Consider the following 12,403-nt stretch of genomic DNA (forward strand, 5'->3'; position numbering starts at 1 on the left):
CCCGGCGGTCTGTTTCCCCCCGGCGGTCTGTTTCCCCCCGGCGGTCTGTTTCCCCCCGGCGGTCTGTTTCCCCCCGGCGGTCTGTTTCCCCCCCGGCGGTCTGTTTCCCCCCGGCGGTCTGTTTCCCCCCGGCAGTCTGTTTCCCCCCGGCAGTCTGTTTCCCCCCGGCAGTCTGTTTCCCCCCCGGCAGTCTGTTCAGCTTCTTATGGAAAATAAAATTTCTCCCAAGACGAACAATTACGTAATCTAGATTCTGAGCGATATTATCTCGGACGCAGAAATATATCCAAGTTAATGCAGGTGTATTGACATACGAATGATGCTGATGAAACCGTTTGTCTGCTGAATGTATTGGTGTTGATTGTGATGCCTTTTCCCTCTCTAGGCCTAGATAGACTTTCTGCAAGGCCAGAGGAAAGCTCTGATCATGTGTAGTTGATACTGTCTGTTAATGGCATGCGATATGTTTCCTCCAGGCTCAGACAGCGTTCCTCCAGGGAGAGAGGAAAGGACAGGAGAATGTATTGGTGGTGATTGATATTGTGTTTCTCCTCCAGGGAGAGAGGAAAGGACATGACTGATATTGTTTCTCCTCCAGGGAGAGAGGAAAGGACAGGAGAATGTATTGGTGATGACTGATAGTGTTTCTCCTCCAGGCTCAGACGGCCTTCCTCCAGGGAGAGAGGAAAGGACAGGAGAACCTGAAGAAGGACCTGGTTAGGAGGATCAAGATGCTGGAATACGTTCTCAAACAGGAGAGGTAAGTTACAGAACCCGATGACCTGATGACCATCTGTGGGTCTCTTGCAGGTGTTGATATTCAAACTGAAATCAAGTGTCAAACTCCGGTGGCATGTGAGACAATTTCGATGCTAGCTAATAAACATACATATAGATGACATTGATTTTTAGCGGTGGCAAATGAGAATATGACTTTAAAAGTGGCTCTGACTCTCATAGTGCGGAGCCTATAAAACCTAGCTAGCTAGCTTCATAAACTTATTTTGGGGAATTATGTCAATCTAAAGGAATAAATGGCCCGAGCTATAAAACCAGCTTGCCAGATATGGGTAACTGTCAGGGAAATGGGGCGGCAGGGTAGCCTAGTGGTTAGAGCGTTGTACTAGTAACCGGAAGGTTGCAAGTACAAATCCCCGAGCTGACAAAGTACAAATCTGTCGTTCTGCCCCTCAATGACCCCCTCTATAGCTGACTGGGATAATAACTCCTCTATAGCTGACTGGGTCAAGACCCCCTCTATAGCTGACTGGGTCAAGACCCCCTCTATAGCTGACTGGGTCAAGACCCCCTCTATAGCTGACTGGGTCAAGACCCCCTCTATAGCTGACTGGGTCAAGACCCCCTCTATAGCTGACTGGGTCAAGACCCCCTCTATAGCTGACTGGGTCAAGACCCCCTCTATAGCTGACTGGGTCAAGACCTCCTCTATAGCTGACTGGGTCAAGACCCCCTCTATAGCTGACTGGGTCAAGACCCCCTCTATAGCTGACTGGGTCAAGACCCCCTCTATAGCTGACTGGGTGTTATGCAAAACAATATGTTGGTAGGACAAGGCCACAAACACTGAGTATACAAAACATTTAGAACACCTGTTCTTTTCATGACTGACCAGGTGAATCCAGGTGTCCCTCATGGATGTCACTTGTTAGATCTTCTTCGATCGGTGTAGATGAAGGGGAGGAGACGGGTTAAAGAAGGATTTTTAAGCCTTGAGACGACTGAGACATGGATACAGATGTGATGTGACCAAAATGAAAGGGAGCCTAGTTTACCAAAACAGCGGGTCATTTTTGACAAAAGTGTGCCAAAATGAACGCTGGACATGAGGCAATCATTCCCCCCAGTGGCTGATGGGTAATGCAGGACACGGATGGCTGTAGCATAGCGGGGACAATTTACACATCACGTAGCATCATCACATGAACCTATGACCTTTCACATGAATTGCACCACACTGATAAAGACAGAGGGCCCGACAGACAAAAGTGTTCACGTGAACAATGCAGTTAACCCACCGTTCCTAGGCCAGTTAACCCACCATTCCTAGGCCAGTTAACCCACCGTTCCTAGGCCAGTTAACCCACCGTTCCTAGGCCAGTTAACCCACCGTTCCTAGGCCAGTTAACCCACCGTTCCTAGGCCAGTTAACCCACCGTTCCTAGGCCAGTTAACCCACCGTTCCTAGGCCAGTTAACCCACTGTTCCTAGGCCAGTTAACCCACTGTTCCTAGGCCAGTTAACCCACTGTTCCTAGGCCAGTTAACCCACTGTTCCTAGGCCAGTTAACCCACTGTTCCTAGGCCAGTTAACCCACTGTTCCTAGGCCAGTTAACCCACTGTTCCTAGGCCAGTTAACCCACCGTTCCTAGGCCAGTTAACCCACCGTTCCTAGGCCAGTTAACCCACCGTTCCTAGGCCAGTTAACCCACCGTTCCTAGGCCAGTTAACCCACCGTTCCTAGGCCAGTTAACCCACCGTTCCTAGGCCAGTTAACCCACCGTTCCTAGGCCAGTTAACCCACTGTTCCTAGGCCAGTTAACCCACTGTTCCTAGGCCAGTTAACCCACTGTTCCTAGGCCAGTTAACCCACCGTTCCTAGGCCAGTTAACCCACCGTTCCTAGGCCAGTTAACCCACCGTTCCTAGGCCGTCATTGAAAATAAGAAATGTGTTCTTAACTGAATTGCCTAGTTAAATTAAGGTCAAATAAACATGGCGGTGAAACTTACACAGCAGAAAATACGAGGGTCTACAATGACAGATGACCCTGGAAGGAAAAAGACAGTCCCCTGGTGTTGTGACGTCTGTACAGAGGACAGATTGGTGTCTGGTTACTGATGACACTGCCCTGGAACGGTTTCTGTCTGCCTTACCCTCGGGGAAACCCAATCAAGACAAGGTCACAGCTCTACTGCTCTCTGAGTGTTTCTGTCCTCCTGTCCTTTCCTAGAGCGGTTTCTGTCTGCCTTTCCCTGGGGGATCGTTCATCCCCTTGTGTTCCAGGAAAAGCAGCAGCAGGATAATTTTCGACTCCTCTTTCTGAGTCTGTTCACCGACACTATGGTGTCAGCTCTGTGCCTGCAACAGCAGGTTGCCGTAGTAACAACAATGATGCTCTGCCTCTGGAACAGGATGTAGAGATGTCATTTCTATCTCCCCTCCCTTTTTTCTCTTTTTTTTTTTAAATCTCTCTCTCGCTCTCCTCCTCTTTCTCCTCTTCGCTCTCTCTCTCCTGCCCCCTCCTCCTTTCTTCCTGGGCCAATCAGATGTGCCTAGACCTACTGTTAAGTTAGCAGGTTGTTCGCTATCTAGGTAACGTGAGTGAACGTTGTTTGTTGTCAAACCAATAATTAGCAACCCGGGATTAGTTTAAAACAGCCTGTGACATGGTTTGGGAAAGTATGGTTACATATGGGTCCTGTTTTTTTACCGCTGGCCACATATGGGTCCTGTTTTTTTTTAACCTCTGGCCACATATGGGTCCTGTTTTTTTTTTTTACCTCTGGCCACATATGGGTCCTGTTTTTTTACGTCTGGCCACATATGGGTCCTGTTTTTTACCTCTGGCCACATATGGGTCCTGTTTTTTTTACCTCTGGCCACATATGGGTCCTGCTTTTTTTTTACCTCTGGCCACATATGGGTCCTGTTTTTTTTTACCTCTGGCCACATATGGGTCCTGTTTTTTTACCTCTGGCCACATATGGGTCCTGTTTTTTTTTTTACCTCTGGCCACATATGGGTCCTGTTTTTTTACCTCTGGCCACATATGGGTCCTGTTTTTTTATCTCTGGCCACATATGGGTCCTGTTTTTTTTTAACCTCTGGCCACATATGGGTCCTGTTTTTTTACCTCTGGCCACATATGGGTCCTGTTTTTTTACCTCTGGCCACATATGGGTCCTGCTTTTTTTTTACCTCTGGCCACATATGGGTCCTGTTTTTTTTTACCTCTGGCCACATATGGGTCCTGTTTTTTTACCTCTGGCCACATATGGGTCCTGCTTTTTTTTACCTCTGGCCACATATGGGTCCTGTTTTTTTTTTTACCTCTGGCCACACATGGGTCCTGTTTTTTTTTTTTTACCTCTGGCCACATATGGGTCCTGTTTTTTTTTTTTTACCTCTGGCCACATATGGGTCCTGTTTTTTTTACCTCTGGCCACATATGGGTCCTGTTTTTTTTTTTTACCTCTGGCCACATATGGGTCCTGTTTTTTTTACCTCTGGCCACATATGGGTCCTGTTTTTTTTTACCTGAGGCCACATATGGGTCCTGTTTTTTTTTACCTCTGGCCACATATGGGTCCTGTTTTTTTTTTACCTCTGGCCACATATGGGTCCTGTTTTTTACCTCTGGCCACATATGGGTCTTGTTTTTTACCTCTGGCCACATATGGGTCCTGTTTTTTTACCTCTGGCCACATATGGGTCTTGTTTTTTACCTCTGGCCACATATGGGTCTTGTTTTTTACCTCTGGCCACATATGGGTCTTGTTTTTTACCTCTGGCCACATACAGTGGGGCAAAAAAGTATTTAGTCAGCCACCAATTGTGCAAGTTCTCCCACTTAAAAAGATGAGGCCTGTAATTTTCATCATAGGTACACTTCAACTATGACAGACAAAATGAGAAAAAAAATCCAGAAAATCGCATTTGTAGGATTTTTAATGAATTAATTTGCAAATTAAGACTCATCAGGGTCTGCCCCCCCCCCACTCTCCATCACTGCTAAAAGACACATCAGGGTGAAGAGTAGACAGAGAAGCAGGCGAGTGAGGGGCTGGTAGGGGATGTGGATGAAGAGCGGACAGAGAAGCAGGCGAGTGAGGGGCTGGTAGAGGATGTGGGTGAAGAGCGGACAGAGAAGCAGGCGAGTGAGGGGCTGGTAGAGGATGTGGGTGAAGAGCGGACAGAGAAGCAGGCGAGTGAGGGGCTGGTAGAGGATGTGGGTGAAGAGCGGACAGAGAAGCAGGCGAGTGAGGGGCTGGTAGAGGATGTGGATGAAGAGCGGACACAGAAGCAGGAGAGTGAAGGGCTGGTAAGGGATGTGGGTGGCTGAATTACAGCAGACACTTGACATGCTCATGAAAGTAAAGTGGATACTATTGGACCAGCTCATACAAGAGACTAGTGACTTAAATTCAACTGAATTTATGAACAAAACTGACTTTATTAAAAGGTTATAATAGGCGCCAGCTGGTGCTTTAGATCGGTAGGGATGACAGTCAGTAGTATCATATGAAACAGCACTGTGGTATTCTGACATGTTGGTATCGTGATGTTCTGGTACCTTGATATTACCAGTTTACCGGGCAACACTTCTCTCTGGTCAATGTGACCAATTTAAAAAGGGATGCGACACCGTTCTTCCACCAGAAATTCCATCATTTGGTGTTGTGTTGATGGTGGTTGGAAAACGCTGGTCTCAGGCACCGATCCACAATCTCCCGTAAGTGTTCAGTTGGGTTGAGATCTGGTGACTGAGACGGCATTTGCATTACGGTTCACCATCGTTTTCATCGAGCCATTCGGCGACGACTCGTTCCCTGTGGATGGGGGAGCATTATCTTTTTTTTTGGGGGGGGGGGGGGGGGCATAGCCACTGTAGCAGGAACATTGGCCTGCCCTGCATTTATATATGATGAGAGCCCGACCGTTATGGGTAAGTGTTGTCCCCCAAAATAGCCTGCTAGTATACTGCCTATACAATTAATTGTCATCGAGAACCATCCAAAACAGCAATTGTCCTAGATGCTTCAAATGTTGATTTTCTTACATTGTGACGTTAAATGACATAAAATGGCCGCTAGTGTCCAGTATAGAGATTCCTTTTCTCCAGCCTATTATTTGATTATTTGATATCGGTGGAATTATCAATACCAGTATAGCGATTTAAAAGGCTAATATCAGCAGATTATATCGGGTGTTCTCTAAGCATGATGGGATGTTAATTGCTTAATTAGCTCAGGTACCACACCTGTGTGGAAGCACCTGCTTTCAAAGACACGTTGTTACTCTCATTTACTCAAGTGTTTCCATTATTGTGTCAGTTACCTTCTACATCCACCCCGTGGCAATAGAACCGTTTCCAGGATTTGTTCTGAGATGATGCCGGGGCACTTCCTGTCTAGTTGAGACTGTAGAACACAATGCGGGATGCTTGTTACGTTCAACCCCAGAACCTGGCATCTAGTCTAATGAACAATATGCTTTTGAACAGCAGGGGTTTCCTTCATCTTTCAACCGGCGTCTGTGTGCATCAGTCTTCTGTTTTGTTGTGTCTGCTCTCAAAAGGAGACACATTAGATTCCTTCCTCTTCCTGCTGTTCCTGTCCGAAGCATCATCATCATCATCATCATTAACAGAGGACATGTATTTCTCTGTTAATTTCAGTAACGCTATCATCTCAGCCTCTCTGGGAGAGAGTTAGGAGCGACGTCATGTGCTTCAGAATCAGGTTACTCGTCTTGTGGGTTTCCCTGGTTGCTTAGCAACGGGTCATTCCTATCAGGAAGAGCCCTCGGGGAAACAGGATGTTACCAATTTTAACAGGAACACCTTGGTCCCAACCTAACTAGGTTTCCCATCCGATTGGATAAAGATTTACATTAGAATATTCTAAAATCCGTCGTTAAGGTAATGGTTTCCCAGCAGAGATATATAGGATGTTTCCATGAATTGACTTGTTGAAGATAAGTCTGATTAATAATGACATAGTGCACATAAAAAAAACATTTTTCGGGTTAAATTCCCATGTAATAAAAAATACACTTAAAAAACAAAACATTTTTAAAGGTTATCCGTCACATTTGAATCTGATGGGTTTTGTCCCCACTCTGATGGCCCGTGCCCTCTAGCCAACAGCGCTGATACAGTGTGGGTCAGGCTAGTCCACATGATGACATTATTATGGACAAAAGAGAAAGAACATTTTGTATGTGTCCAACAGCAGTCGAGCATCGATCATCATGTCACCTGAATAAGACCCCAGATATTTATTATAAAGGAGCATCTAGATCATCATGTCACCAGAATAAGACCCCAGATATTTATTATAAAGGAGCATCTAGATCATCATGTCACATGAATAAGACCCCAGATATTTATTATAAAGGAGCATCAGGATCATCATGTCACCTGAATAAGACCCCAGATATTTATTATAAAGGAGCATCTAGATCATCATGTCCCCTGAATAAGACCCCAGATATTTATTATAAAGGAGCATCTAGATCATCATGTCCCCTGAATAAGACCCCAGATATTTATTATAAAGGAGCATCTAGATCATCATGTCACCAGAATAAGACCCCAGATATTTATTATAAAGGAGCATCTAGATCATCATGTCCCCTGAATAAGACCCCAGATATTTATTATAAAGGAGCATCTAGATCATCATGTCACCTGAATAAGACCCCAGATATTTATTATAAAGGAGCATCTAGATCATCATGTCACCTGAATAAGACCCCAGATATTTATTATAAAGGAGCATCTAGATCATCATGTCACCTGAATAAGACCCCAGATATTTATTATAAAGGAGCATCTAGATCATCATGTCACCAGAATAAGACCCCAGATATTTATTATAAAGGAGCATCAGGATCATCATGTCACCTGAATAAGACCCCAGATATTTATTATAAAGGAGCATCTAGATCATCATGTCACCAGAATAAGACCCCAGATATTTATTATAAAGGAGCATCAGGATCATCATGTCACCTGAATAAGACCCCAGATATTTATTATAAAGGAGCATCTAGATCATCATGTCCCCTGAATAAGACCCCAGATATTTATTATAAAGGAGCATCTAGATCATCATGTCCCCAGAATAAGACCCCAGATATTTATTATAAAGGAGCATCTAGATCATCATGTCACCTGAATAAGACCCCAGATTTTTATTATAAAGGAGCATCTAGATCATCACCAGGCTCTTTTCACCCCCCTGTGAAGTTCATCAGAACTTGTTTCCTGAGTCCTAGTGGGACAACCACACAACACATCATCGCATGACTCCCAAGGTTACTTCAGTATGATGGGTATTATATCAACATTCTCCACTGCCGGTTCTCGCATAATGTTACCCACATACAAAGAATCCACCCACCTTGTCCACAAAACAATTATTATTTATATTTTTAGACATTTTGTGGACTAATTTGTGGTTTCCATCAGGCCTGTCGTTATCTAATATCTGACATTATTCACGTTAAAAGGTTGGATGAACACCTGGTTATTGATTTGAGACGGGTAGATGGATTTTTCTCAGTCATGATCATAGATCGTTGTCTTTTTAACCCTGTTGTCTCTGCTTTCTCTTCCAGGGCCAAGTACCACAAGTTAAAATATGGAACAGAGTTGAACCAAGGAGACATGAAACCTCCCAGCTATGACTCTGGTAAGACTGGCACGCACGCACGCACACACACACACACACACACACACCACAAATTGACTGACTGACAGTCCAATTTTATTTACAGACAAAATACCTTTTCTCCCCAGATGAGGTGAATGAGAATGACGCCCCTGGCTCTCTGAACAACCAGCTGTCCTGGAAACAAGGTCGTCAGCTCCTCAGACAGTGAGTTACTATAAAATACCACTACCACTAACCCTGGAAACAAGGTCATCAGCTCCTCAGACAGTGAGTTACTATACCATACCACTACCACTAACCCTGGAAACAAGGTCATCAGCTCCTCAGACAGTGAGTTACTATACCATACCACTACCACTAACCCTGGAAACAAGGTCATCAGCTCCTCTGACAGTGAGTTACTATACCACTACCACTAACCCTGGAAACAAGGTCATCAGCTCCTCAGACAGTGAGTTACTATACCACTACCACTAACCCTGGAAACAAGGTCATCAGCTCCTCAGACAGTGAGTTACTATACTATACCCCTACCACTAACCCTGGAAACAAGGTCATCAGCTCCTCAGACAGTGAGTTACTATACCACTACCACTAACCCTGGAAACAAGGTCATCAGCTCCTCAGACAGTGAGTTACTATACCACTACCACTAACCCTGGAAACAAGGTCATCAGCTCCTCAGACAGTGAGTTAATATACCATACCACTAACCCTGGAAACAAGGTCATCAGCTCCTCAGACAGTGAGTTACCATACCACTAACCCTGGAAACAAGGTCATCAGCTCCTCTGACAGTGAGTTACTATACCATACCACTAACCCTGGAAACAAGGTCATCAGCTCCTCAGACAGTGAGTTACTATACCATACCACTACCACTAACCCTGGAAACAAGGTCATCAGCTCCTCAGACAGTGAGTTACTATACCATACCACTAACCCTGGAAACAAGGTCATCAGCTCCTCAGACAGTGAGTTACTATACCATACCACTAACCCTGGAAACAAGGTCATCAGCTCCTCAGACAGTGAGTTACTATACCATACCACTAACCTGGAAACAAGGTCATCAGCTCCTCAGACAGTGAGTTACTATACCATACCACTAACCCTGGAAACAAGGTCATCAGCTCCTCAGACAGTGAGTTACTATACCATACCACTACCACTAACCCTGGAAACAAGGTCATCAGCTCCTCAGACAGTGAGTTACTATACCATACCACTACCACTAACCCTGGAAACAAGGTCATCAGCTCCTCAGACAGTGAGTTACTATACCATACCACTACCACTAACCCTGGAAACAAGGTCATCAGCTCCTCAGACAGTGAGTTACTATACCATACCACTACCACTAACCCTGGAAACAAGGTCATCAGCTCCTCAGACAGTGAGTTACTATACCATACCACTACCACTAACCCTGGAAACAAGGTCATCAGCTCCTCAGACAGTGAGTTACTATACCATACCACTACCACTAACCCTGGAAACAAGGTCATCAGCTCCTCAGACAGTGAGTTAATATACCATACCACTAACCCTGGAAACAAGGTCATCAGCTCCTCAGACAGTGAGTTACTATACCACTACCACTAACCCTGGAAACAAGGTCATCAGCTCCTCTGACAGTGAGTTACTATACCACTAACCCTGGAAACAAGGTCATCAGCTCCTCAGACAGTGAGTTACTATACCATACCACTACCACTAACCCTGGAAACAAGGTCATCAGCTCCTCAGACAGTGAGTTACTATACCATACCACTACCACTAACCCTGGAAACAAGGTCATCAGCTCCTCAGACAGTGAGTTACTATACCACTACCACTACCACTAACCCTGGAAACAAGGTCATCAGCTCCTCAGACAGTGAGTTACTATACCCCTACCACTAACCCTGGAAACAAGGTCATCAGCTCCTCAGACAGTGAGTTAATATACCCCTACCACTAACCCTGGAAACAAGGTCATCAGCTCCTCAGACAGTGAGTTACTATACCACTACCACTAACCCTGGAAACAAGGTCATCAGCTCCTCAGACAGTGAGTTACTATACCACTACCACTAACCCTGGAAACAAGGTCATCAGCTCCTCAGACAGTGAGTTAATATACCATACCACTAACCCTGGAAACAAGGTCATCAGCTCCTCAGACAGTGAGTTACTATACCACTACCACTAACCCTGGAAACAAGGTCATCAGCTCCTCAGACAGTGAGTTAATATACCATACCCCTACCACTAACCCTGGAAACAAGGTCATCAGCTCCTCTGACAGTGAGTTACTATACCACTACCACTAACCCTGGAAACAAGGTCATCAGCTCCTCTGACAGTGAGTTACTATACCATACCACTAACCCTGGAAACAAGGTCATCAGCTCCTCAGACAGTGAGTTACTATACTATACCACTACCACTAACCCTGGAAACAAGGTCATCAGCTCCTCAGACAGTGAGTTACTATACCCCTACCACTAACCCTGGAAACAAGGTCATCAGCTCCTCAGACAGTGAGTTACTATACCATACCACTAACCCTGGAAACAAGGTCATCAGCTCCTCTGACAGTGAGTTACTATACCATACCACTACCACTAACCCTGGAAACAAGGTCATCAGCTCCTCAGACAGTGAGTTAATATACCACTACCACTAACCCTGGAAACAAGGTCATCAGCTCCTCAGACAGTGAGTTACTATACTATACCACTACCACTAACCCTGGAAACAAGGTCGTCAGCTCCTCAGACAGTGAGTTAATATACCACTACCACTAACCCTGGAAACAAGGTCATCAGCTCCTCAGACAGTGAGTTACTATACCATACCACTACCACTAACCCTGGAAACAAGGTCATCAGCTCCTCAGACAGTGAGTTACTATACCATACCACTACCACTAACCCTGGAAACAAGGTCATCAGCTCCTCAGACAGTGAGTTACTATACCATACCCCTACCACTAACCCTGGAAACAAGGTCATCAGCTCCTCAGACAGTGAGTTACTATACCATACCACTACCACTAACCCTGGAAACAAGGTCATCAGCTCCTCAGACAGTGAGTTACTATACTATACCACTACCACTAACCCTGGAAACAAGGTCATCAGCTCCTCAGACAGTGAGTTACTATACCATACCACTACCACTAACCCTGGAAACAAGGTCATCAGCTCCTCAGACAGTGAGTTACTATACTATACCACTACCACTAACCCTGGAAACAAGGTCATCAGCTCCTCAGTGAGTTACTATACCATACCACTAACCCTGGAAACAAGGACATCAGCTCCTCAGACAGTGAGTTACTATACCATACCACTACCACTAACCCTGGAAACAAGGTCGTCAGCTCCTCAGACAGTGAGTTACTTACTATACCACTACCACTAACCCTGGAAACAAGGTCATCAGCTCCTCAGACAGTGAGTTACTATACCATACCACTACCACTAACCCTGGAAACAAGGTCATCAGCTCCTCAGACAGTGAGTTACTATACCACTACCACTAACCCTGGAAACAAGGTCATCAGCTCCTCAGACAGTGAGTTAATATACCATACCACTAACCCTGGAAACAAGGTCATCAGCTCCTCAGACAGTGAGTTACTATACCACTACCACTACCACTAACCCTGGAAACAAGGTCGTCAGCTCCTCAGACAGTGAGTTACTATACCACTACCACTAACCCTGGAAACAAGGTCATCAGCTCCTCAGACAGTGAGTTACTTACTATACCACTACCACTAACCCTGGAAACAAGGACATCAGCTCCTCAGACAGTGAGTTACTATACCATACCACTAACCCTGGAAACAAGGTCATCAGCTCCTCAGACAGTGAGTTACTATACCATACCACTACCACTAACCCTGGAAACAAGGTCATCAGCTCCTCAGACAGTGAGTCACTATACCATACCATACCACTAACCCTGGAAACAAGGTCATCAGCTCCTCAG

General features: G+C 45.3%; 1 protein-coding gene and 1 long non-coding RNA gene across 2 annotated transcripts in view; one reads left to right on the forward strand and one right to left on the reverse strand.

Moving 5' to 3' along the window:
* The window catches only part of LOC110535007 (striatin), a 50,863-nt gene that overhangs the window by 23,912 nt on the left and 14,548 nt on the right, over positions 1-12,403 (forward strand). The window contains exons 2-4 of the mRNA XM_036945954.1: positions 657-760; positions 8,364-8,437; positions 8,545-8,623. Of these exons, the coding sequence (XP_036801849.1) occupies positions 657-760; positions 8,364-8,437; positions 8,545-8,623 (257 nt within the window). The remainder of the gene's footprint in view (positions 1-656; positions 761-8,363; positions 8,438-8,544; positions 8,624-12,403) is intronic.
* LOC118939497 lies at positions 11,584-12,325 on the reverse strand. The gene is made up of 3 exons (XR_005036415.1): positions 12,304-12,325; positions 11,943-12,056; positions 11,584-11,642 (listed from the first exon to the last, which is right to left on the reverse strand). It is a non-coding gene; the product is annotated as an uncharacterized LOC118939497 (long non-coding RNA).

This window comes from Oncorhynchus mykiss, chromosome 16, assembly GCF_013265735.2.
Source record: "Oncorhynchus mykiss isolate Arlee chromosome 16, USDA_OmykA_1.1, whole genome shotgun sequence".
NCBI lineage: Eukaryota > Metazoa > Chordata > Actinopteri > Salmoniformes > Salmonidae > Oncorhynchus > Oncorhynchus mykiss.